Source organism: Nesoenas mayeri (genome assembly GCF_963082525.1).
Source record: "Nesoenas mayeri genome assembly, chromosome: 13".
Classification (NCBI taxonomy): domain Eukaryota; kingdom Metazoa; phylum Chordata; class Aves; order Columbiformes; family Columbidae; genus Nesoenas; species Nesoenas mayeri.
The window spans coordinates 9212526-9240155 of record NC_137550.1 but is presented as its reverse complement, the minus strand read 5'-3'; the positions used below and the strand labels follow the sequence as shown (position 1 = coordinate 9240155).

General features: G+C 40.5%; 2 protein-coding genes across 2 annotated transcripts in view; one reads left to right on the top strand and one right to left on the bottom strand.

The window, feature by feature from the left end:
- Positions 1-7932, bottom strand: part of COL4A6 (collagen type IV alpha 6 chain) — a gene marked incomplete at both ends in the record, with an annotated part of 120696 nt that extends 112764 nt beyond the window's left edge. The window contains 2 exons of the mRNA XM_080352543.1: positions 7766-7814; positions 7895-7932. Of these exons, the coding sequence (XP_080208669.1) occupies positions 7766-7814; positions 7895-7932 (87 nt within the window). The remainder of the gene's footprint in view (positions 1-7765; positions 7815-7894) is intronic.
- A 934-nt stretch (positions 7933-8866) lies between these two features.
- COL4A5 (collagen type IV alpha 5 chain) overlaps positions 8867-27630 on the top strand; it is a gene marked incomplete at its 5' end in the record, with an annotated part of 79868 nt that continues 61104 nt past the window's right edge. The window contains one exon of the mRNA XM_080352354.1: positions 8867-8956. Within this exon, the coding sequence (XP_080208480.1) occupies positions 8867-8956 (90 nt within the window). The remainder of the gene's footprint in view (positions 8957-27630) is intronic.

The following is a 27630-nucleotide window of genomic DNA, read 5'->3' as shown; positions in this document are numbered from 1 at the left end:
TGTAAAAAAGTACCGCAGAGCAAACCATATAATCACTGCCTTGAAGAGGCCATCTGAAGTATTCTGCTTATGGCCACCAACTCATTTAACTTTAAAACCTCTGTGGAGTTTAAAGAGTATTTCCTGCATCTATTTGTGGTAAAAATATGCTAAGGATCTACCATTTACTTTGGTGACTAGAACACTTCACCTTCATTACATGAGTGGTTTGAAAGCTTCTTCCCATCAACACCCTATTAACATCTGTTCTCTACATTTTTCTTAAGCTTACTCCCTACATATTTTCAAGTCACAGCAGAAAGCCAAGTACCATCTGTAGGAGATACCCCAAGCCGTTTTCAGTTTAAGCCAAAGCCACTTTATTAGGTTAAAAATGCACTACTTCTTCATAAAAATGATCATATAAAGCTTACAAAAAGAGAGAGCCACTAAAAACTGTGTTTCAGATGAAAACAGGTACAAAACCTTTGCTAAACAGCAATCAATGCATTTGTGTTACACCTGCTCCCCCAGTGAAAGTAAAAAGCATAAGCATTTCGAAATACACTGGAAATAAAGCACCTTACTTTTGGCACCCAGGACTTATTGTAGACCACCTCAGTCATGCCCACAAGTCTGAGACCCACCACACTTCAATCCTTTCCGATAATAAAGAGTTGGCATGCTCTGTGCAGAATGCTGTACTGTGCAGTGCAATACAGGACCTGCCAACCTCACCTTCCAGCTGAATCCACACTTCACATGTGCTGCAGTTCATGTAGAAGGTATCTACAAAGCTACATTAATGCTCCAACTTTTCAACCCCTTCACACACACTTTCACACATTCTAAAATCTCCCAAGGAGGGCTGAGGCTGAAAGCCCTACAGGCTCCTTTTATGGAAAACTCTGAAGACTTCTATAAATTCTTAATTTTCCAAGCTTGCTTTCTGCCAAATGTTTTTGCTCCTGCAGGCTATGTTCTTCCAGTTCAGTTACACCCTGCTTTGCAGATAGGTTTAATCATCAAATACAATGATTCGCGTTCCTATTGTTTTGATGTGTTTTCACTATAGCAGTAGTAATAATTTCAAACTGATTTCAAAACACATACATATATATTCTACGAAGCAAGTGATTTCTGCACAGTCCTTCACAGCTAAAGTCTGACTGGTATAAGGAGAATCATTCCAACTTCAGAACAGTCCTGCTTCTCTTTGAGAAAGTCAAGTAATTATTCATTGCGGCAATGAATCTGTTTCACTTTGTTACAGTAATGAGACATGTTTATATATGAATTCCTGGAAAACTGACTTGCCAGCTTATGAATTCTAAGTAGACTTTAAATTAAATCATTAAGAGTAATAGATTCATCATTCCTTTTATCACTACATCATTTTCTAAGAAAACACTTTGTGGTTTAAGATTCCTTTTTTTTTTTTTTTGAGCTAGATATTATTTCATGTCCATAGCAAGGCAGCCTTATTACTTGCATGGGCATGACCTTCATTGATAGAAAATAATATCTTCAGTGATCCAAACAAAAGGATAAGGAACACACGGAGTTCATTTGAAAACTCTTCGATGCAACGTGAACAGGTAAAATACATGCAGTAACAGAAAAAGTTGGGAAAAGACAAAGCACTGATTTGTCACTATTTAGAGCTCTACAATGATGCTACTAGCCAACAAAAGTTTGATTATTTTAATTTTCACTGACAATTAATTTGTGGAGATTTTAAGAGGCACAAGAGCATTTATAAGTCCAGTCCTTGTTTAACTGCACTGTCACTTCCCACCTCTGCTTTTTACATCAAAATCAACCCCTCGTTACAGTGCTATAAATTTATGAAGTTGGCTTTCAGCTTACCCTGTACAAACATTTTATCCCCATCTCTAGAAAGTGGCAGGTCTTGATCCTTCTGCCAGCCAAAACAGAATGTTAAAGAAACAGCTAATGTTGCTGTTGTTACCTTGTTTGCAACCTCTTTCACCTCCAACTGAAATGGAAAAATGATAAATATGCAAAACCAAAGGAAAAGGAAATATTGCCCTCATTTCTTATAGAAACCTTGATGTATTGCCTCTTCTAGCTAGTTCCCAATTAGTCTGGATACAACACCTAGATGCTTAGATTTTACCTGTATTATACATCACACTGAGATCTTGCCAAATCCTTGTGTCAGTCTTTGTTTGTTCCTATTAGCAATGGGAAAACCAACAAACATTCTGTGCAACCCTCTTAAAAACCAGATTTGTGCAACAGAGATTCCTAGGTAACAGGCACTGACACGTCCTCACTGCTGCTAAGTGAGGCACCAGAAAAAACCCGATGGGATGAACTGCTGGGAGTCACACCGGCAGCCTCCCAAGACTGCCAAGGCTCAAAGGTGAGCTAGAAAGGCAGAGGAGCTTGGAGCACATTGAGGCAAGGGCTGGAGGCTGCACAAAGTGCAGCAGATTCCAGCTAAATAGGAGAAAATAGATCCAGGAGTGAATAAGGCAAACTAAGAATACAGTAGGTATTGACAGCACAGTGGACTGAAGCAAACAGCCCGGTTTGGTTCACAGTGTTGACTTTCTCAAGATGAAGGTAACAAAGAGAGCAAGGACTATGCAAACGTGATAGTGATAACTGATAATCCCATAAAAGGCACTGACAAAAGGTTAAAACTGGCTAGCATCTCTGAAATCCGTTTCTGTTTCCTCAGCACTGTTTAAAACAGAATCATTAGCTTTGCAGCATTTTGTAGCTCTCCCTTCCAGGTTAATCTTAAAAGATGCTCAAAAACCAGGTAGCTCATATTCTTGGATACTGTCTGACAAGAGACTAGCTGGGTGTCTAATCATGATGCTCCAGTCAGCACTCAGCAGCAAAAGTACTTGCAGAAACAATGCAGAATAACTTTACAAATATTACATAGCTTTTGGATCAATTACACCCCTTTCCAAAAACACTGCAGCTTCCTATGGATCAAAAAAAAATTCTGATTAAACTCCAAGAGCTGGCAATACTTGGACAACCTTGCCTGAATGGATGCTGTGTCTCTGGGGATATGAAGAATAAATAGTTCTTTTCTCCCCCCATAAATCAGGGAGTTACCAGCAGCTGGCAGTACGGTTGGCTTCTCCAGAAGGGGAAACAAAACACTTCTGCAGTTCACAGGAAGCCTTTCACACCTGTGCAAAAGGCAGCCACAGCCTTACATGGGTGAAGATATAAAAAAGCTCTTCAGAACACAATCACATGTATTACTTCATTTCATAGCTGCTGTTACCTGAAACAATATCTGAGTGCCAAATAAAATGCCACATTTTATTCTCAATTATCTTCAGTGCACAGAAAATGTTCAGCAAATAAACAATTTGTTCAGATGAGAGAAAAAGGCATATTCAGCTTTTAATGAAAACTTTCATAAAATTCAATGCCTTGGCAAGGCCTAGATAATTAGCACCATTATGAACTGCCTTTTTTTTTTAAGTAATTCTCTTTATTTTGCTAGTGAACCAGCCGATAATTCTTATTATTTTGCTACAGATTTATACTCTTCAAATTTGACCTTTGCAGCATGATTACTCTTATTCTCTACATGAATCTTCACCAAACAAATGTCTCTACACCCATGCATCCTTACAGATTTGAAGTGCCTTTTTCAGTAAACAAACCCTGAAATTTATGAGATTAAGCTTGCATTTTACATTATTTCTTGAATTCTGTAGGCTACTTCCTCACACAGGTAGCCTTACTACAGATATTACTTCTTTCCTGGTACAGCTCACTCCTATGTAAGATATAGCTGTAAAAGTCAAGTTACAGAAGGATTGCATACTTACAAATACTGATTAAAATGGTAAAGAAACAGAAAAATACATTTTAAATAGGACATAATGGATAAGATCATATTTGCAGAAACTGAACTGGAAAGTGGAACGATGAGAGCTGCAACTGTGATTTTAAATATCCACAATTGAACAGCTATTTTTCCTCCTCTGTCAGAGCTCCGGGACAACATTTATTTTTGGCATAAGGCCACTGAAAACACTAAGCTTGGTTCAATTAAGCTGGTCCAATAGAAATTAAATATAAAGCCATTACCAAATATTTGTATCATAGATATATTAAAAAAAAAAAAAAAACACACAGAAAACCTGGGATATATTAAGAGAAGACAGAAATAAGATCACTTGGACTAGCTTGTCATACACTAGCAGAGCTTCAGTTACTCAAAATAGAACAGACTGCCCAGAACTGGTTTTGGCACATAGCTTTTATTTGTCTTACTTGGATACTGTAGATGTTCCGCTGAACAAGATACCAAGTGCTAGAAAAAGAGGGCATGTCTAGTTAATCAGCACATGAAGTCCAGACTCATAAAAGCAAACCGAACCCCATCTGAAAGCTCAGCTGTGCCAAGAGAACATGTCTGACAGCTAGTCCTTAGAGTAGCTCCTAACAGTAATTCCTTAGGATAGCACATCAGAGCACTGGAACAGCCTGCCCAGGAGGCTTGTGGAGTCTCCTTCTCTGGAGACATTCAAGACCCACCTGGACATGTTCCTGTGCGACCTCACCTAGGCGTTCCTGCTCCAGCAGGGGGATTGGACTAGATGATCTTTTGAGGTCCCTTCCAGCCCCAAACATACTGTGATACATCCAGACTATCACATATTCCAGGTGTGCTCAATTAGCTGAAGAGCAGAAAGGAAATAAATGAGGAGTTCTCATCTCAGCTGTATGTCAGGTATGCTCTCAAGCGGGCACAGAAGGACTGCTAGGGCTATGATGCAGCTCAGCTGAGAGCTTTGTGAACAGATGAGAATCTCAAATTTCATTAGAAGAGGCTGTCTCTAGACTTTGTGACCACCTTCATCTCATGCTGCACCTCATGTTTACTGAGAGGACAACCCAGAAACATTACCAAAACTCTGATTATCCTTTTAGAAGTCCCTCTACTTATAACTTTATTTTGCCCCGTAGACTGGAAAAGCCTCAGGAGCAGGCAGTGATTACCCAAGGCAAACATCTGCCTCTCCAGAACTGTTCCAACTTTTTTTCTTATTCCTCCCAGCTCTGGACCAATTTCTGTCATTTTTCTTACAGTGCAATCAATGTCTTGAAGAAAGTACTACATTGTTGCCTTACATTTTCACAGCATCTTGTACTGACACTCCTGGGTCATTATTAATGCAAATGACTGATAATAAACGATTAAAAATGTGAACGAAACATAGCTTCTGGAGTGACTTCAGCTGAAAACTATGAGAGGAAACTCTTAGGTCACTCCCTGCAATTGGTCTACAAACAAGGTAACAATCCCTGCAAGGTAACCCCAAGTGTAACAGCAACTCATCCACATTTTCAACATTTAGCTCAAGAAAACATAGATTGCATTACAAGACTAATTTTGTACTGCCATTCAAAACATACCAGAATCTATATCTAGGAAAACTACAAGCTAAGAAATTAGTTCAGATACACTTTAAAATCCTATTCTTACGGGGAGAGGAATTGTAGAGAATTGGAGAGGAATGTACTTGTGACCTCTGAGTCAAAGCCATTTTCGATACTTTATTCAGGATGCTGGCCTGACATACTTGCTACAATATCTTAGGATTTTTTTTTTTTTACAACAGATAGGTTATTGAAATGAGATTAATTGAAAGAAAGATAAGATGAACAAAGTTTTAAATCACACCATCTTCAGCAACAAGTGCTTTTAATAGTTGACTGTCTCTGTGAATAGTCTTCTGGAAGTTTTAGTATTTCTTATTAACCTGAAGTTTTAACCTCATTTTATTAAAATTGTACTTCACTATGCTCAGTCACTTTATATTATATAGCAGAGAACTATTATGAAACATTTCAGATCCTGCTTTTCTAAGAAATCTCTGATTACCGCAAAAACAATTTCCACCATTCGTATTTTCTCTTAGCAGCTCACTTCATGCTGGAAGGTGTTAGCGTGTGTATTTAATTCAGCAATACCAGAAAGTCATTCACCTACTACTGTATCTGAAAAGTTGACAAAAACCATAGTTGTCTATCATTCCTGTTGAGCACGTTTGACCGCATTTTTAATAAGAATACTTAAATGCATTAATCACTTAAGCATATAAAGCACTAAAACTAAGTATTTTAAGGACCCTTGCCTGTTTCTTTTCCATACTTTTAGACTGATAACACAACAAGAAAGATTTTGCTTGTTTTCTAACCCTCAAAAAAACAGGCAAAAAGACTTAGAAATGCAATGTAAATATTAATCTTATTCATTGCAATAGATGTAAGTTGACAAAGATTCTTCATGGGCAATGAAACATGTCAAGGAATTAACAGGAAACTGACTGCTTAACAGATGTGCTTTCCAACAGGTATGAAGCAAAATGGGAGTAAACAATTAAATACCTGCTCTCAGTTCCATTTGCATCAATCAGGAATAATTTCCGTGACATAATGCATGAACTTATAAAAATTACTGCAAAATGCAGCACATTTCTTTCAAAAACTCTTGAAAATAGTTGCTTTATAAAAGTCATTTCCACGGAGATTCCACTGAAGCAAGAACACTTGGAAGAACAGTTCTTGGTTTTGTTGAAAAAAAAAAAAAAATGAAGAAACAAAACTCTCACAGCTTCCCACATCGTCTAATCTTTTAATCTTTGAGAAGATTAGAGCTTGTAACCACCACCTGATCAGGATGATGAAATTCTACTAGTGCAATTGATTATAAAAAGTGCAAAGCAGAATCAAGCCTTTCACATTTATGAAAAGTATAAGCCTGTCTGCTTTTAAAGCCTTTTCAGATGATTTCTTCTCAGTTGCACAGAAATATATATTCTAAATCCTTAAAAATTTAATCAAGAGTAGCAAAAGCAGTAGAAAAATATTGCCTGACAAATCAAGAACCCATGTTTTAACTGTTTTTGTTAGAAGTCTGCTAGAAGTTGAAATAAGGTAAGTACACTTAAGGGACATTATACTTCCATTACTCATCGTTGCATATGTGCTACAAAATCTAGACCACAAAGATTAGAGTATTGTACAATAATAATCTGCATCACAGTATAACAAAGGATTTTTTAACTGCTGACTGTACATCAGTTTAGGCTACAGATTTTCCAAAGGACTCTTATTCACTACAGTTGAGTAGGCTATTTCAGCATCCCAGTTGCAGAAAATCTATTACAACATACACACAAAAAAAGAATATTTAAAAGCCTGCAATCACTTACTAATCTGTTTAAACATTAATTAGTAACAGCACGAGGAAAACTGTGTTTATGTCCTAAAATTGTCAGACTGACATATCATAAAGTCATTGCCAACTTTGAATTTATTACACATCAACTAATTCATAGTCATGAACCCTGACACAACACTGAGCAGTTTAATCTTTCAGCTTCTCCCATAACCTTTACGAGGTGTTCTAGGATGGATCCCCCGTGAGCGAGGATCTAAAGGGTCAGCTTTTAACAGAAAGGTTTGAGAAGAGGCTGAGAAAGAATGAAAGGAAGCCGCTTGCCAAGGGAGATACTGATCATCTTTTCAGGCACACAAAGCTGTTACACTGAATGCAGATGCTCTTCCACCTCAGCGTACTTTGCAAAAAACGAATCAAAGTCGAGGAGACGAAAGATAAGCACAAAGGAACTTCGGAGCGGAGGTGTTCGGCAATTAAAAACAAACCACAAAACTTTGGGAGAGGGGCGGGAGGGTGTCTGCTTGTTGGCCCAAGGATGCCCAAACCCCGACAGGTTTCACCAGGCACGTCCGGGACCTGCACACTTACCCCACTCGCCAGCTCCGCGCCCAGGCAGACGAGCAGCAGCACCAGCGCCCTGCGGGGAGACGAACGGACAGAGTCACCCGTGGGGTTGGGGGGCACCCGGGGAGGGGGGGGGGGCGCCCCAGCACTCACCCTGCGCGCCCCGGGGCAGAGGCGCAGCCGCGGCCCATCCTCAGGCGGCCGGCGGGGGTTGCGGCGGGGGCGCAGCCCCGTTACGCGCTGCTGCTCCGCGCGGGCGCCGGCTCCGCGCCGCCAGAGGAAGAGGAGGGCCCGCCGGCGGCACTCGGGGCGGGCACGCTGGGGGCTGCCGCCGCTCACCTCCGCGGTGCGGTTGCTTCGCAGGCTCGCTCCCCCATTACGACGCAGGACCGAGGGTGCCTCGCTCAGCGCTTGCTTCCCGCCGCTGCCCCGCGGAGCCCCAGTCCCCTCAGGGCCCCCGGCGCCTTCCACTCCCTGCGCTGGTGTACACCGTGCCACAGCGTGCCCGAGCAGAAAGTTTGCGCGGTCTTCGCCGAGACGTCGCACCTGAGTGGAGCCGGGCGAACGGGACTGAACCGGCCAGGCTAGGCTGTGCTGTGCTGTGCTGTGCTGTGCCCTGCCGAGCGCCCCGCACAGCCCCACACCCGCTGCCCGGCCCCTCCTGAGGTGCGACCCGGCACTGCCAGCAGCTCCCCCCCCTGCCTACACACACCGAGCTGCCTCCGCCGGAGAAAATAGTCCGGGGTCCAGCGGCTGCCCGCCCGGTGGAGGTACGGGGCGGGGAGAGGCAGGCACCCGCCCTTAGAGCCGACAAAACCTCGGTGCGCAGGGTGGAGGCGGGCAGTGGGGAATCATAACCCCATTAGTGTGGGGCGGCTGTCTACCCTTCCCCTCATACCACATGCGCGCACCCCCACTGGGGCCACTCGCCCGCCCACGGTGCGGATGAATACTGTGGGGCAAGTAGTCCCGGGAGGACTTGAGCCGGGAGAAGCGGGCGAGTGCGGCAGAGGGGCGGGCGTTGGAGTCGGGGCGGCCGGCGGGACCTGCTGGGAGGGAGCTGCGTTGCTCTGCCGGGCTATGCCCGCGCCGCAGGGCCAGCTCCGCAGCTCCTGAGCGGGCAGGATGGAGCCGCGGTGGTGGAGGCGTAGCCTGGCAGCCGGCTGCCTGGTGCTGCTGCTGGGGTGCTGGGGGCCGGAGGAGGCGGTGGCGGCGGTGAGTGCGGGGCACCCTCCTTGTTCTCCTCAGGCGCTGCCTGGCGGTGCAGAACCGCGGGGGTGGTCTTCGAGCCCCTTCAGCAGTGGGGTGGCCGCGCTGGGGCTGAGGGGCCGGCCGGGCCGCGGCCCCTGACAGGAGGCGGGCGGGGGTCGGCGGCGCGAGGCCGGGCCGCGCGGGAGGGTCTGTGCCGAGCTGCCCGCAGGTGCCGGGTCCCGCTCGGCCCGTTCCGGGCAGCGCCCGCCGCGGACACGGGCTCCCCGGGCCGGCTGTGCGCGGTACCTGCGCGCCGCGGGCACGGCGGGGCTCGCCGGCGGCTGCGGGGAGGCAGGAGGGAGAGCGAGTGCGAGGCGGGGAAGCCCGGGCGAGCTTTGTGCGTGCGCTGAACCCGCTGTTCTTCCAGGACAATGGAGGGTAAAGAAACCCCCGCCTGCTTTCCCTTCCTGCCCCCTCCAAAGGACCCTCTTGAAGAGGTGTCTGGGCTCTTTCCTGTGAGCCTTCACCTGCATCTGTAAGTCACACCTGGATGTGGCAGGAGGCTGGAGGCTTGCGGGCACGGTTTGTCAGAAGACTGCGCCTCAGGCTAGGACTCGATTTTCCCGAGGGTTGCATTTCTGCTTTCGTAAACCCAAGTAGAGATGCGAGTGGAGACAGTAGATGTGTGCAGGGTTGCAGAGAGTGCATAGAAGGTGGCCTGGGGAAGAATTTCATTTCTTCTCTTTGGGAGAGGGATGCTGTCCCAGCTTCCCTGGAGTGGCCAGGCCTTGAAACTGGGAGACTGGAAAGGTGATCATTAACTTCACGTTTTGAAGGTGCTTGACTAACACCTTCAGCTGTTAACAAGTGGTGAAATTAACTAAAAGGCTCATATTTTAGCATGAGTCAGTTTCAGATTTTTACAGTCTCTTTCTCTGGCTGTTAACTTTTTAAAAATTTACATGAAAGGGAAAATGAATTCAGATTTTTGTTGTTTAGGGATTACTCTCTAATTGAAAAATCATACTATATTTTATGGTAATAGATATAGGATACCTTTTTGCTACTCCCCCTTCCTCTAATTTTGTAGTCAGAGCTGACAAAATCTTATTTGTCTTGAACTCTCCTTTGAAGTGCATTCCTTTACAGTGAAACTCTGTAGACCTTTCATCTGCTGTTCCAAAAAGTGAAGACTAGCTATAATATGCTCCTTCCCTACCCCTCCTCCTTAACATACCCAGGTGTGTACCCAAGTGTAAGTGATACTAGAGTGCCACCAGTGCTTTCTGATTTGGAGAACTGATTGTCTCTGTATTGTCTGTAATACTAGTTCTGCTGCTCTGTTAAATACTGCCTCACCCCAGACTCCCTCCTGTAACTTTCATCACTCAAGAAGGGTCTGTCTGGTCAGTCCCACCTACAGGACTTAACTGTTTTAGCAGGGGGAGGTTGAAGATAAGGAGGTTTATGTGTATAAATGTGGCTTATTTCTTCAGGAAGGTGCCTGAGTAGTTTTGTGTGTGCGATTGGTGGGCATCTATGAGGTCCAGGAAGGGGATAGGGCTGGGCTGAGCCTGTAGGCAGTCCTCTGCCTCAGAGACGTGAAGAAAGGAAAAAAGGCAACGGTGGACTTGCTGTTTCTCAACACCACCTTGTGCTGCAGCCTCTCCTTTAGGATGAGTCCCCCTGGGGATTTACTACTGCATACTGAGCTGAGACTAACTGAAGACCCAAGGGACAGTGGGGATGAGGAAGAGAGAGACACCTCTGTTTACACCTATGCAAGTCCCACTGACATTTGTCAGAGAGGTCTAATGGTTTTCTCAATACTTCAGTGTTCTGATGTCCTTGAACCTCCTGCAATGATAATATTAAACTATGCTGATCCTTAGTAATGAGGATTGGAATTTTATTTTTTTCATTGTCACAAAGGGATGAATTAATGCTGTAGCGGTATGCTTGATACACACTGTCTCTTCTGTGAATTTTATTTTGGCGCCTTCTGTCAGAATCCTCCTCTTTCCCTCAAAAGGATAAATCTGGTGGGATGAGTGCAAGTCATTCTGGTGTCCTCATTAAAACTATATCTGAAATTGTTATTCAGCCTCATCGTATACATTTCAAATGCAGAAGTCATATTTTCCTTGCCTCAGATTGTTCAAATAGCGTATATGGTTGTGTGATCCATTAGAAGGTGACAAAATATAGCTGAGAGTTATCTGCCAATGTGGACATCATAGGGAAATCCCAATGCTTTACAACAACAACAAAAAAAACCCACAACAACCCAGATCCTCATGCTTAAGGATGATTTTTATTGTTCAGATTTTATTGCTGGGTTTTGTGGCCCATTGTCTAAACTTGGTGAGTAGTATTTGGATCATGTCACGCACTTGTGCAGAGTTGCTGTGGATGCAGAATGAAGTGTGTAACTACTGGTGAACAGTGTAAAAGCAGCTGGGACTCTGAGAATGGTCTTCAGAGTGGGAGAATGAATGAGGTAGGAGATAATGTCATCAGTGTATGGAGTGATTTCAAGTTACAGTATAAAAAAGGTGTTTATTCATTGTATGCTTTCATTGGAGGATGTGAGTGCTTAGAGTATGTTATGGGACAATATTATTGGTATTTCTAATATAAATCTACATACATGTATATAAGGTGATTAGCTCTTCCTATAAGTAATATTTTATCTTCTCCTAGTGGGTTTACACTTGCACTGTGTTATAGAAAAGTGATTGCGAGTTGTAAATGGGAAATTTATTTAAAGAAGCTTGGTTCCTGAGTTGTGCTAATCTATAAAACTCCAATTGAAGTTAGTGCCTGTCAGTTGGTTTATATTGAGAAAAGTTTCCCTCGTAGTTAAGGCTTAGATTTTTAGAGTGTAAATAGACTTTGTCAGCCCAGAAGTTATTAAAAATGAAGTAACTTCTGCAGTGTCTTTTTTTGTTTCTTTCTATTTTTGCCTTTTGTTATAACTCCAGTTTGCCTGAAAGTGTAGGGATGAAAGCAGTTGTTCAAATATGGTAGGCAGGCTGCCAAGGTGAGTGTCATTTGTGTTTAAGAAAGTGATGTGTTATTTGCTAAAGCTCTATAAGTTACTTGGGATTTTTTTCCTTTCAGAGGTTACCATGTATATAAATACATGATACCATGTCATTAATTGCAGTGTACTTGATTAATATGGTTAATTTGTAAATGATGGTCATTGGTGTTTCTCTGGTTTACCCTAACTATTTTATCATGGTAGTCATGGTTGTTGTTATTTCCCATTTCATAACTGGCTGTGGCTCTTTCTAGTTATGAAAGCTAGGTCTGTAAAAGCAGAAAGAAATGGATGCTGGCTTTTAGGATTCAAAAAGTATTTCATTCTGAAATTCCGTGGATGTGTCTTGATTAGTCATGCACAAGACTCTGTTTCATAACATCAAGGCTCAAGCCCCCCCGCTTGCAATGTGTCATTTGTCATGTTTTTTGCTTTTGACCTCTCGTGGCTCTTAGTTAAAGGTCTATAGTAAAAGCTGTATCTCAAGATGTGTTCTGGTACATACTAAAATGCAAACAAATCAAAGAAATCCTGAATGAAACATAATGCATAAGAGCCATTTGGACCATAATAGAATCTTTTTGACTATGCATAAAAAATCATGTATCTTACTCAGTTTACCATGTGATGGAAATAGACTGGTAGTTCAGTGGAGATTCCCTGGTGTTTAATTTTCCTGGTCATTAATGAATTAATCTACTAGCTGAAAGCAATTATCTAAGTCACTTGCCCTCTTTTAAAGTAGAAAGGATTCCTAGAATTAAGTGTTATTTAATTTGTTTAACAGCAAAGGTAATTTACATATTGATCTTCTTCTACTGTCAATATAAGCAGTAACATTTATGGTAATGTGATTAGTTGATGTTGTTTTTACAAGAACATGTGGAAACTTTTCTGTATTACAAACCAACTGAAATCAGTAAGAATGTCCCGACAAATCTAATATGCATGTTTTCTCTCTGGGGCAAAGTGCAGGAAGGTGTCTGTTCTGCACATAGAGTGAAGATGTATTGTGCATTTTTACCTTTCATTCACTTAGATTAAAATGCTTCCTTCTCTAATTGCATTGACTGTGTAAACTCTCCACTGATATCACCACATAACAAGATGCCTAGATAACACTCACTTGTACATTCTAGGAATAGTGTTACGCAAGTGTACTGAATGGAAAGCAGCCTCTGCCAGTAATGATAATACCAGACAAATTGCTTTGAATGAAGATGCTTTTTGCTTCTCTGTTTTGTAAGGCTGCATGTACTCAGTAATGTTTAAAACCACTGGGGTGCTTTTAAGTTCTTGCTATATGCAGTGTTTGGCTGTTTGATGCAGACTGCAGACTTTTCTGTCCTGTAAACATCACTTCTCAAGAGTACCTAGAATAAAACTTGTTCAAGAGATGTAGTGCTGGTACACTTTTAAGGTTCCTTAAGCAGCATTCTTTATCCTGCTATGAAAGGTTAGCAATGCAATTAAACTTTATTCATTGGTATAGCACAGCTTCTGAAAAAAGGAAATGTGCTGAGCATCCTGATTATGTAATTGCCAAGTGTGTGGTATGTGGAGGAAAAGCTTCAATGTAATGTGAAATTATCAACAGAATAAGCATAGCTGAGCTGAAGAAGAAAGGGTCCTGTTATAAAAAAGAATTCTAATGCTTGTTAAGAAAAATTGCAGTGCAGTTGTCTCAAGTCATTCTTGCAGAGCTTAAGTCTTTCTTGGAGAACTTGTGAGGAGATGCAGGAGAGATGGAGAGATGGGCAATTAAGTAAATGGAAAACTATATCACAAATTGAACTTTTTAGCTTAAACTTGTTAATGCTTTAGTCTCCCTCTGAAAGGCATGATACTTAAACTGTAATATATTAATAGACATGTCTTTAGTCTGCTTGGAAAAGACTTTACTACTGTGTGATTCTCATTTATAAAACTCTGCATCTCTGTTGCCATTATTTGAGTGGGAGGCTGGACTAAATAACCTCCTGAGGCCCCTTCCATCCTGAACTATCTTGTAAGTCTAAAACTATGTGAGAGTACAGTCGCGTGCCAAGGTGTGCTTTCTGTGCAGAATTTTTTGCTGTAGTCAAAAATTAATCATAATTGTGTAGTTAGATTGGGAGTTGGAACATTCATATTTACTTAAATGACTCTCTTAATTGTTGCAACTAGTCAAGAAGCCAACTCTTAAGCTGTCAGCACAGCAGCATTCACAGTTTTAATTTTGTATTATTTTGTGGAAGGTGTCTTATGCAATGTGTGTTTGTATATGTATTATTCTACCGTAATGTAACAAAAGACAAATAAATTGTAGTGCAAATATTGACGGTGAGTTTTTTTCCACTCAAAGTCTGTGTTTTAGGACTTGGAGAGGAACTTTAAAGCTATGGATTTTGTCTGAGTTGAAGGTGATAGCCTTCAAGGCTCCTAGTTATTGCAGCTCTGTGGTTGAATTTCTGTCTTTGTCTCCCACTCCAGTTTGGAGGGGAAGGAAAATAGTTTAGTCTCATTTGTATTTTGTTTCTTTTGCCTAATCTCTACAGAGAATTAAAATGTCAGAGTTGAATTTCAATCTCTTTTCTCTCCTGGCACTGCAAAAGGTGTCTGTGTGCAAAGGACTTAAACTAGAACCAAAAGTAAAATTGGTATTATCTACAAAATGATTCTTTTTGTTGAGGCATATAGCTAGACCTGCAAAACTATTCCACTGTAGTCTAATATGACCTTGCTGTGTGCTAGATAAGCTTTGCCACTGCAGCTCTGCTGAAACCCCTTCTTTCCCTTCTCTTAACTTTCCCTGAGATAAGCAAAGCTCTGTTTGCATCCCTGGATGACAGCAGACTGGTAAGTCTGTTATTACCCGGTTACTTTGCCTGCTTGAGAGCCCCTGAAACCCTAGTGAGAAGGGTGCTGGGATTTTTGCTTGCCTATCATGCTATAGGCTGGCAATATTTTTATTTTTTTCCCCGTTATCAACACCTCCATGCTGTTCTTACAGTTGGAGTTTTGTACTTTTTTTCCCTAATCTAGAAAGATGTTGTTTATGCTTCTTAATTTGTATACTAGTATACAGTATGATGCAGAAATGGTGAGTTGGAATTGAGGACTCCTTAAGAGTGCCCAGTGCATTTTTTTAATTCAACTGTGGACTTACGGGTCCTACTATTTTAATAACTACCTGTTGCTGAACAAATTAACTTTATATTAAACACTTTCTGGTAGCATTTCTCATCTCTATGTGTTGAAACAAGTTCTGAGTTCATATACTTCATCTCTGTCCTAAACACCCTTTTCTTTGCTGTTTTCCTGGTAGGCATATTCTTGTCCTTTCCCTATTTTTTTTAATCTAAATGAGAGAAATTAAGAGTGATGATTTTGATGACATATGTGACTTATTGGTATTTCTCTAGGACTCTAAAAATGTCAGAAGTTTACAGTATATTCAGAAAAATTAATTTCATTACTGTCCATTCTGGTTCCCAGCCTCTTTAAGTCCTGCATCCTTGGTGGAAAATATAACAAGCATTAGTTATTAATTACATAAAGCTGTCAGGCTTAAGCAACTATTAATTCAGCAGTTACATTTGACTATTTTTTTGGCTTCACCTTGTTAGTGATGAGGGCTAATCTTCCTAAATTAAGGAAAAAATATATTGACAACTCATGAAGAGACTATCTAGCATTAGTCTGTGTCTATTAAATACAGCATTGATTCTTCAGAAGCAAACTTGTGTCTTTATGCACTTAAATCCTGCAAATGTCCAATAGAGAAGAAGAAAATTACCACTCTGGGCAATGAATAGTGGTCATTTGACACCTTGAATTAAAGTAGCAATTATTAAAAAACATAATTAAATAGCTTTACTTAAAGCAATGAATCCTAACATGACCTGCAGGTAAGGCTAGACAAGCCTTCAGCTCCTAGAAAATTAGATTAACTGACAAGAAATGCCACTGCAAACAAACAAACAAACAAATTGGGTGAAGGAGCTTATGAACTCTATTTAAAAGCCTTTTAAAAATAATCTTTTTTTATTGGGCAATGACTTTTCTTGCATTAACTGACTTTAAACAAATCTGTTAGACAGAATGACAGCAGAAGACATTGTTTCTGAAAGATAATTTCTAGCTGTCATTCAGACAATATGAATTGACTTAATCAGAAAATACTTTATTCTGAATTAGTTTAATAACACTTCTCTTGTATGTTGAACCTTAAAGGGTAAAGACATTCAGAAGGAAAAGGCAGCTTCTTCACTGGACTGAAAAATAAGAGTTTATATTAGACTTCTTGTATCTCTTTAGCCAGTGAGTGTGTAGTCAGACATGAAGACAAAACCTTGATGTTTCTCCAAAACCATTATTTTAAAAAAAATTCTCAAGTCATTAAATATTTAAAACAATAATGAGAAAATCCAGAGAGCCCAAGAAAAGTAGCAAGGCTCAAGTGATTTTTGTTATGATAGTCAGCTTAACTTCCAGTATTCATTCAGCCCTTTCTTAATTGGGAAAGTATAGTGCCATGAAAATCCAGGAGCCTGTGCCCAGGCAGACAGTGAAAACTTAGGTACAGAAGTTGCTGTTTGGGTGGGTGGGTTGTTTTTGGTTGTTTGTTTGTTTTTGTATTTTTGACTGAAAGGAAAGTGTATATGTAGTGTCATTTGCTTTCTGATCCAGAATGCTTCTGGAAACTTCTTGGCAGTAGAACTGGTGACACTCCTCCATGCAGTGTGCACACACACACAAATCTTGAAAGTATATTTTCTGTTCTAAAAGCTTTCAAACCCTTAAAGCAATAGTAGTAACAAAGTGTTAAAACATCTGTCTAAAGTATTAATTTTTTGTGTCCAAAGTGAACCTAGAAAATTCCTTAACTTTAGAGTTGAAGGAGAAAATGCTTGTTGACAGGTCTAGTCATGCTTGGAAAAATATGTATTTTAGAACATCAGCATACTGTAACTAAGAGTGAGAATAATCAAATAGATCTTTTTAAAGAACCTTATGTTGCTAATATACTACAGAAGTAATTGTGGAGGAACAGGACAGCCAGTCATGGCAGTGATGGAAATAGTATTGCTTTATTTTTTCTTCTTTTTAAACAGTCTAAGCAAATGTGTCTAACCACCAATAAGACAATGGATCACTGTGAATGTATCATCCTAAACTTCAATGTAAGCTTTTCAATGAAATTCCATTTTTAAGCTTTTCAGTGGCTTTATCTTGATGGCAGAAAAGAGTATGTTGATAATTTTGGTAAAAAAATCATTTAAAATAGCAAGGAAACCCTTAAGCTTTTTTAGTGGTGTTCAAGAGTATGCCAGAGACAAACTTTTAAGTTACTGAATACTGATCCTGCAATGAAATAAATACTGTGTTAGTGCCAGTTTCTAAAAGGATTCAGAGGACAAATACAGAAGGTGCATGTTTAAAGTGTAAAGATTTCTGAATGCTAATCATTACAAACTGGTAATGAAGTCCGGAAAAATATTCTCCAGTCATACAAGATTTTGCTGCACTTGAACAACAGTTTTCATTGAGTATCGGAAATATGCTGCCTAAGAAGCTTCAGTTCCTCATCTCAGACCACTGTCATGCTGTCTCCTGGGAGAAGAAAACTCCCGTCCAAACCAGTGCATATATTTGAAATGCTGTGATCTCTTAATAAATTCTCTAGTTTTTTAGTTCTCTGCTTCAGACCGAGCATTTTATTTCATGTCTCGTACTGTGGTAACAGATACTGATCAAATGTTTGGCATTCTTGACATCTGAAATGTGAGCTACACTTGTACCTTGGTAATTCTTTTCAGTACTGATTCCGTATTCCATTCATCTTTGCGGAGTGGAGACTTTTAGTAACTTCACTATCTTCTCCTATGCTTGACTGTAGAGACTAAGCAATGAAAACTATATTGGTTTGCATGGTCAGGTTTTGGTGGCAGAGAGGGCTACAGGGGTGGCTTCTGTGAGAAGATATCTGAAGCTGTTACCATGTCAGTAAAGCTAATGCCAGCCAGCTCCAAGATGGACCTGCCACTAGCCAAAGCTGAGTCTGTCAGTGACGGTGGTAGCACCTCTGGGATAACGTATTTAAGAAGGGAGTAAGAAGCTGCAGGAACAGCAGCCAGGAGAGGAGTGAATGTGTGAGGGGATTAACTCTGCAGACACCCAGGTCAGTGCAGAAGGAGGGCAGGAGCTGCTCCAGGCACCAGAGCAGAGGTTCCCCTCAGCCTGCGGTGCAGCCCATGGTGAGACTGGCTGTCCCTTGCAGCCATGGAGGTTAGTGGTGGAGCAGAGATCCACCTGCAGCCCAGGGAGGACCCCATGCTGGAGCTGGGGAAGAAAGTAAGGAGGAAGGAGCAGCAGAGACAATGTGTGATGAGCTGATCACAACTCCTCTTCCCCATTCCCTTGTGCTGCTTGGGGTGGGGAAGGTGGTAGAGAAAATCAGGAGTGAAGTTGAGACGGGGAGAAAGGGAGGGATTGGGGAAAGGTGTGTTTAAGATCTGGTTTTATTTCTTGATATCTTACTCTGACTTTTGGTGATAAGTTTAATTAATTTAATTTAAAGTTAATTAATTTTCCCACACCAAGTCTATTTTGTCCATGCCTGTAACTGCTGAGTGATGTCTCCCTGTCCTTATCTCAACCCATGAGCCTTTGGTGTATTCTCTGTCCCCTCTCCAGCTGAGGAGGGGAGTGACAGAGCAGCTTATGTAGGCACTTGGCATCCAGCTAAAGTTATCCCACCACAAAACCATTGTTGGATTTAGTTCTCTGAATACTTTTACTTAAATATAGAGAAGAATTTAAAAGTGCTAAAATTCATGCTTATCATTTGTTGTAGAATCATAGAAAAATTCAAGTATAATCCTCTTGCTCTGGAGGCTAGAATCTGTCACCTCTTGCTCAAAGCACAGCTGTCTTTGAAGCATTTGTTCTTGTGATAGTTGCAAACTAAAAGGATATTCCAACAGTATCTTTTATTTCAAACCTTACTTGCTGTAGGAACACAGTTAACACTGTGAAAATGCTCCATATTGAGTTCTTATAAGTAACTTACTGGTTATTGCAGGATGCAGAGCACAGATCACAGACTTAGAGCTGGTTATTTTCTTGGCATATGTTCAGCTCCAAATAGCACTCGTGGGAGTTGGTATCCTCCCTAAAACAGGGTGCCTGGGGAAACACTTTCCCTCAGAGAAATTGACTTTCTGGTTTGGAATGTGTAGGAATGCCAGGGGCTGTTTTTTGCTTCTGCCAAGCTTCAGACTGAACCGAATCTTGAGTTTTAATAGTACTTGAGGGCTCTTTCCTATGAATGGATACCCTTGCTTTAGTTATTGTAATAGGGTGTTGACACCATGTGTCCTTATTCTTGCCTACTCCCATCCTTTTTAAAAGGACAGAATTTTAGTCTGACTTTGCAAGGAGGACAGCTTACTGGCATACTGACATGGTCAGAGAATCACCTTAGCGAGATACTCTAGGTTAGGTGTGGTTAGCTTGCTACTGAGTAACCCCCAGAGAATGACTGTGAATAAAATAAATGGTAGGAGAAAGCAAGGAGAATCTTACTACTACTGCTGAAGACTTTCTCTCTTCCCAAAACAAATATTATAGTACTCAACTATTTACACAGCATGCATTGAAAGTGATACTTTGCTTGCAAGTTTCAAGAGGATGGTATCCCTTTAACTATTTTGAAAGAGAAGTATTTGGGTTACACATTTTAATTTATGTCTTTACTAAAGCACTATCAGGTACATTTTTCATGTACTCATATTCTACTGAAATGTTTTTATTACTGAACCTTTCATGAGGATTGCTCCATTGTGACTGTTTCTTTAAAAAAAAATCTTTTTATGGTCTGGGGGTTCAATAGAGACAAAATACGGAAGAAATTATAAAGGCTTAGACATTAGCTTCTGTTTGAAACAAAATCATAAACTGCATTTCCTTTCCCTCCATATCCCCTGCCTGTAGCACTGATCAGATTTATTTTGCCTTTCCCACTACTGATACAATGTTAATACTTTGAAAAACTTGTTGGATTTTACAATGCTTTCTGTAAAGATCTTATCTGTGGTCCTTTTAGCTAGTTCTTTGGCAGAGGTTCAACATTTTGTTTAATATAGCAAGCCTCTGAAAAGTGCAACTCAATTTCCAGGGTGTGCTTTCTGTTTAGTGATGATCAGTGCAAACCAGGTGTGATCCTTCTCAAGGTAATGTGATGTATAGCATGTGGATGTGATTTCTTTAGTGTAAGGGAATTAAATCTATTTATTCCAATCAAGTTTGAGTATTTAATTCCATGATTTGTGTGCTAGATAGAATGTTCTATTTGCACTAGCCTGCAGCTGTCTCTTCCAGCATTTGAGGCAATATACTCAGGCCTCCTTTTGCTTTGCCTCTGTGAAGTAGTCTGTGGGAAATTACTATTGTGATCCTCCATATCACTATAAGGTCAGTTTTTCATAGCAAGGTGCACCTTGGTATGGAGAACCTCATCTGAAGTGCCAGGTGCTCTAAGGAGACCCCCAGCTATTGCTAGCACGTAGCCAGTAAATGAACTTGAGACCCTGAGACCGAGGGCTACTCTTTATCTGAAGTTAGGCATGTGAGCTCCTCAACAGGCATCTGAGAGCTCCTGCTAAATATCCAGCTTTTAGCAGTTTTAGAGATTTCTGAACCCATGTCTACAAAAGAAAAGGGCTTCCCTAGCTCATCAGGTCCTGATGATCTTTTCTTTTGTAAGTACCTCTGACTTATGGGGATAGGACAAGTGCTTTGTCTTCATTGCTACCTTGTTTAACTTGACCCTCTTCAGTGCCACTTACTTTTTCAACTTTGATTACCTGAGACTAGAGAGTAGCTTTTTTATTAGTATTAAGTAATACAGAGAAAGTGTTCCCTATAGTGCTATTTTCAGATATTAAAATGCACACACAGAGTATGCTGATGCTATGGGCTTAGATGGATTATAAACCAGCTTTACTAGAAAAACCTTGGAGCTATGATACTTGGTCCAAGAACTGAAGGAGAATGGAGCTGATAATCTCCACCACCACAAAAAAAAATCCCCCAGACGCCCACCAAGCCTTGAGTTAGGTCTTGTTCTGACAGTTAAGAGGGTGTGTACTACTTTAGATAACATCTCAACATGATAGCACTGTGCACAGCCTCTATTCTTCTAGCATGTACATTTGCTTAATCTTTGGTATTAAAGGAATACTTTCAGTAGTTTTAAAACAGACCATGATGGGGTTGGATTAATCTAAAATGCTGCTGTATTTTGTCTCAGAGGAAGGAGTGAATTTCTGTTCTTGTATGGTCTGCTTCATGCACTTGACACATGAAGGTGCAGTTTTCAGTGACAAATGACTGGCATCTACTAACAGGACTCTGGAATTGAAGCTTCCTCTGTTGCATATTACAAGGATGAAGGTGAGGAACAGAACATTTTCTGGGGAATTAGTCTGGAGCCTGTATCTTTATTCTATTTGCTTAACCAGGAAAGGATTAAAACCAGACTGCCAGAATGAGCGGTGTTACGACTGTGTAATACTAGGCTTACAAGCCTAGCATACAGTTAGGTCTAGGTTTGTGTAACATTTGGACATGGTTATAGAAAGTGGTAACATCTAACACCTGTCACTTGGGAAAGGTCCTAAATGACTAGTAAATCTTAACCTGTAATGAGTACCACATGGCATTTCTTATTTGCAGCTGGAAAAAATCAGGAAGCCTCAAGAGGCTAGTGGTTAGAGACTTGTGCGTAAAATTCAAGTAAAACTGAGACTTCCTGAAAAGCAAAGTGGCTTGCCGTATGCTGCCACTGCCTGAATGTCAGGTGCTTAATGCTTGTGTCTCAATGCAAGTGTTAGTTGCAGAAATGTGTAACTGGACAAGCAAAGATGGAGGCATGCTTAAGCGAACCATTCTCTGAATTTGCTGTGTACTTTAAGGAGTTTGGTTATGCTCTCCGTAAAACCTAGAGGATGGCTTGCATTCAGGGTTCAGCATTTAGAGCTGAAATGAGCAATTGTGAAGTGCAGACTTCCTACAGAGGTGGTATACAACTTGTCCGTCCCCAAAACCTCCCATTCCAAAACTGAAAAGCCAACCAGAGTTATTGTTTAGACCCTAAACTTAGGGTGTCTCTCTATTAATGCTGTTTGTTTAGAGGTTCATGCGGGTGCTGCACTGCCTGCTGAAGAGGGAAGTGTGATATTTGGCTTCTGTCAGTTCATGAACTTAGAGAAGTGGGCTAGAAGACCACGTGGTAGTTTACATTCTGTCTTTAGTGTTCTTTGCTTGCATTATTTATCAGGAGGTGTACTTGTCAAATCCAGACATAGGTGCTGTTAGGATGCTGCTTCTGGCAGCATAAAGACAGTGCTTAACTGCGCTCCTATTAAAGGGAATTTTTGCAAATTAATACAGCATGATATAGAGCTGTGTGGAAATTTGTCTTCATTAAGAGACGAGTAAAAGTACTTGGCTTCTCAGGGGTCTTCAATTTTAGCTTTGAAATGCTTGTGAGAAGGTTAGTAGAGTTTAATATGATGATTTTGCTTTCTCTGTGTCCCACCTTGTAAAATGTACTACACTGGAGCCCATTCTTTGTCTTGTAAGACTATCAGACCACAGAAATGTAGGAGTCTTCAAAAGTGAGAACTGTCTGTCTGCTTTTCCTTGCCTACAGCTGAGAGCAAGGCTGGCAGCACTTACGAAGCAGAGTGGCAGCAATCATTTTTGAAGATGGAAGGCTGTGTAGAAAATTAGAATGAGCTACTGTGAGCTGCAAGGGCTAACTCCATTCCCTGTACTGCCTGCTTAAAGTTTCTTTGTGTCCTGAAGCATTCTCAGTCTTCCCTTTCTTAAAGCCAAGTTTGGAGAAAGGGAGCAACATCTGGGATTGCATGGAAGTTGACTGAATGCCCAGCAGGGCTCTTGCACTTTCTGTCCTCTTCTCTGGTTCAGGAATCGGATACAGAAGGATCCTGCCAGGCTGCAGTACCTCCTGTTCCAGGGGGATAACTTATATGCATATTTGCTTGTTGCTTTCATCTTAGTTGTTAAAAAAAAGGGAGGTGGAAACCACTGACTTCTGGGAGATTAAAAACTGTTTCTGCAGAAGCTTCTTCCTGCTGACTTACAGCCCCTCTGGGGCTTGCTAGGGGTGAGTCCTTCCCACTTTTTTTGTGTTTCTAGAAATCCTGATCAGCAATTCAGCCATTTGAATAGCCAGCCCTTTTACTCCCCTTGTTTGCCAATTGAGTCTTTTGTGCAGTGGTAGCAGCTGCTACACGGCAGGTCACTTAACCTGCCAAAATCTGGAGGTGAGTGCTTCTATAGATCTTGTCTTGGAACCTTACTTAGGACCTTCCAGGAAAGGAGAGGGAAATTGTTCCTGGTGTCGCAGTCGCATTTATATGGAGAAATCTTTATGGGCAAATAGTTGCAGTTTGCAGATGAATGAATATCAAAGAAGCTTTTGGGCATTAATTCAGTTAGAAACAGAGTCTGAAAGATATCTGTGGTCAGACTATGTCAGCTGGTCTAAGGACAGATCTATTAGTGGCAAATATTGCCTTTATTTTAACTAGAAACTGCTGTGAAAGAACCTGTACAGAGAACTGTGTGTTAAAAAGCTTTAATTAGTTCAGTTCAAAGCAGCAAAATTCCATATGATTTTGCTACAAAGTATGGACAGAAAATTCAATGCTCTATAGAAAAGAGCTCACATCTACGTCTTGTGGCAAAATATTTTTAACATACTTTTTTAAACTTTTGCAGATTCTGAAGGTAGCTATACCAAGGTTCTCTTTTTTTTTTTTGTTTCAAGTATTCTTCTAATTCCAACCAAATAATAGTAATTATATGCTAAGAGAAAAATGTATTGATCCATAAACTTTTTGTATAATCAGAACATTTGTTTGTGGTATGGTAACTTGATTTAGCAGGTGTCTTAAAGTTATATTTCATGTTATTAGTATAATATAAGCTATTCAGGTGTCTAAATAGCAAACAGCTTAGTACTGGGCCTGAAGAGGAAAAAGAAGGGTTGTTTATCCATCAGGTGTCTTGGTTTTTAATCTGCTTGTGTTTTGTACTCATTCAGGGTGGCCAGGATTGTGGCTACTACAGCTAAGAGCTTCCTCTACAAGTCTAAACGGATCTTGTGTTGTGCAGACTTCAAAGATAGTGCCTCCATGTGTAACAGGTTAAATTACATGTCAGAAGTTACTTTAAAAAAAGTTGGTCAAGAACTTCTGCAAACCTGTTTTGAGTCTTACACTTTAGACCCGGAAACTCTTTTTGTAGTATCTTTCTCCTAGTATGTCTAGCTAGGTAAATTGAAGGAAACTATTACTTAAAAGTGTATGTAATAATATTTTAATTCAGATTCTGCTTTAGAAATGTTACTGCTCACAAATGTAATACTTCAGTGAGAAAAGAATTGCTATTTGGGTTACAGAACTGTGATGGCTTTACTGCCATAGTTGACTTCACACAGATATTTGAATAATAAACTTCTATCTGCAGGCTAGTATTCTTGTTGAGCCTAAATAGCATGTATGTGAAATCATAATTAGAACTCACAACAGCAGCTTTAACTCTGCTTGTCAATCCCCACAAAACCTTTTGTTTTGTGGTTATATTCATGTCCAGGCAAGTGAAAGGAAACTCAGCTTGCTGAAGATAAATGGTGAAATCTTTGACCTGGATGAGTAGTAAATCCTTAGCTAGATAACTGTGCAGGTGTTTTGTTACACAGATCTTGGCAAGCTAGTAAATGTATGTTCTTCAGGACCACCACCAAAATAAAGTTTAATCTTTGCTTGGCACTTAAAGGCTGAATTTCTTTTTTGCTATAGAGATATGAATAATTGAATCTGAGACTTTTGCAGGGTTACAGCAGAAAGAGTACTGTAGTCTTCTTACTAGGGCAAAGGCATTTGTAATTGATGCTTTTTGTTGGTTGTTGAATTCTGACTTTAATCAGAGTGAATTTCTAGCAGCAGAGTCAGTCCTCATGTTGATGGAATTATCTGATATTTGCTTCCTTTTATTTTCCAATGTTAAAACATTCTTCTGTTCACGACTGGTAAGCTGGCATATTTGAATGCAGAGGGTGATGTTAGTATTATAGTGTTTAGGCAACTCCTGTAAGCAGCTAGAATAACTACATGTGGTGCAGGATTTCTCCACTGTGTATAAGCATTATTCTACAAATAGGTCATCTGCAGTTGTTCAACAAGTAGTTGGACTATCTGCTGTGAAAATTCTCTTCTACCCACCTTAAATCATGAACAAGAGTGAAAACATTGTGATTCAGCTTGAGAACCTACTGTTTGATGACTGGATTGAGAATTTGGGTCATGTCAGAACTCTTGATAATTTCCAAAGGCACCTTATTGATTAACCTACTGTGCTTTTGTAAGAAGTTGAATCTTTTGATTATTAATTTCCAATATGTGAATTTCAAGCTCTACAAATGACTGGCTTCCCTCTTCACCCCTGTAATTTTCAGATGTAAATAGTATTAAAATATTGTTTAACTCCTATATATATTATGCAAGTACTAATACATACTTTAGTTTGGGGCTTTAGATATTCCCTACACCACTCCCTATGTGCACACAATAAACTGTTTAGTTTCCCTGCAGCTGCATTTGTGTAATGGTAAATCACTTCCAAAGCATAACTAAATTTCCAATCTAATATTTTAGGCAGCTAATGTATTGTTAAAATTGTGCTGTGTTACTTTAATTCTGACAGACTGAGATATAAAGTCAGGCTAACCTACCTGAAGCCATTAACCAGTCCTCTATAACTTTCGTTAACTTGCTCTGAGTAATCAGTAAGAAATTATCTTTTCCCCTTTGTGGTTTTTAGGAACTCCCAAGTTGCTGTTCTCTCTGGGAATACCTAAACCTGGTGGTTTTCAGAGATATTTTGTCCAATGCTGTTGTGAATGGCAGCTGGCAGGTGGGGAGAGAGTGGAATATGCTGAGGTTGACTCGTAATTGACAGCTCAAGACCTGATGAGAAAGGGGAGGAATGTGCCCAAGACAGAAGGCGGTCTTCTAGCCAAAACAAATTCTGAGGATAAGTTGGACTTTTTCACTGAGCTGACTGTAACAAACCTGTGGCCAAGAGTAAGAAGTGACTTTGATTTCAAATATGGATTCTTTTCTTCAAACTGTATAACAAACAAAACCATTCTGTTGGTGGCATAAAATAGTTTTCCTTGGTCCATGTCAGGCACAAAAGACTGAGCTTGTTCTGCAAGAGTTATCCTTTGACCAGTAAACCAATATCATCCCTCCTTTTATATACTAATGAAAAGAACTTGCTTTCCCCACGTGGATTCAATGGAGTAAAAGCTGTCAGGAAAATCCTATGAAAGGATTAGTTGGGTTCTAATTAATCTATTAGAGCTTTTGATTGTCTTGCTATGCAGAAGTCAAAGCAAGGGCAATGGCAACATGTCCTGGCTCATCTTCGCAGGTATACAGGAATACAGTGGGTAAGATGAAAATCTGAGCAGTTTCAGTCTTGTTCTTAAAAGCTGCCTCTATTCCTTATCCATCTTCATGTAGTTGAAAACTGGAAGTTTTTAATAGCCATGGAGATTGTGACCAGCTCCTGACGATCAAGTCACAACTCACTATTACATGCAGGATTTTTATCATCTTCCTTGTCAACATAAGACAATGTGTCCTGCTGGCCACAACTAGGACTTGAACTACTGCTGAAGGCTTCTAGCTGCAAATATTAATACAAGGCAGGTGACTTGTTCAGTTCCCTGACCTGTAACAAATGCACCAAGTGTAACTCAGAGTTCCACTGAGGTTTGGAGTCATTTAGTTTTCTGTGTCTTAAAACCCAGTAAGTCACCCAATTTTTAGAACTAGTGGTGTTTAAGCTATTACAAAGGGCAAACTACTGATCGCAGCTCTTTAAATCTTGCTCTTAATGTAGATTTCTTTATGCTTGAAGTGCAGTCATTGTGTCTGCTTGCTTTGATTGTTTTTCTTTGCATTAATATGGGAGACAGAATTAAATCTGTGGCATCAGAAATCTCTAGCCTGTAGCTGCTGAGTGGCTTTCATACTTGTACTAACTTGTTAGGCAGCATGCATTCTCCTGTAGCACAATTTTTGTGCCTGTATTCCCAAGTAAAAAAGGCCTTGAGATTATTGAAAAGTCTAAACAAGAAGAAAGTTTTCACTTAGGTCATTAACTTTTTTTTTTATTTGCAGTGCCGACTTGTTTTAGTTCATTTTTTTAATGCCATACTGCAATATGACTTGTAAGTGGCCTGAATTCGTCTTGATACAGTACAAATTCTCAGGTTTTTTTTTTTCTTAAACTGTTTAGTTAAAAAAAAAAAAAAGGTTAGTTTGTTGGGGATACAAGTTGATGCAAATAAGAAACACAACCTGCCAAATACAGCTTTTGTACAGGAAGATAAGTGCTGAGGGAATACTTCTTGATAAGCTCTTGTGGGTGAATAGATTTTCCCAGAATTTAAGCCAAAAATTGCTACTATTTGATTACAGTAGGTGTTTGAATGGTTTTCTGATTTCAGGGTTTTTTCAGCTTCCCTTCACCGCTGTCTGTGAAAAAGCGTGTTGCCTTCCTGCGA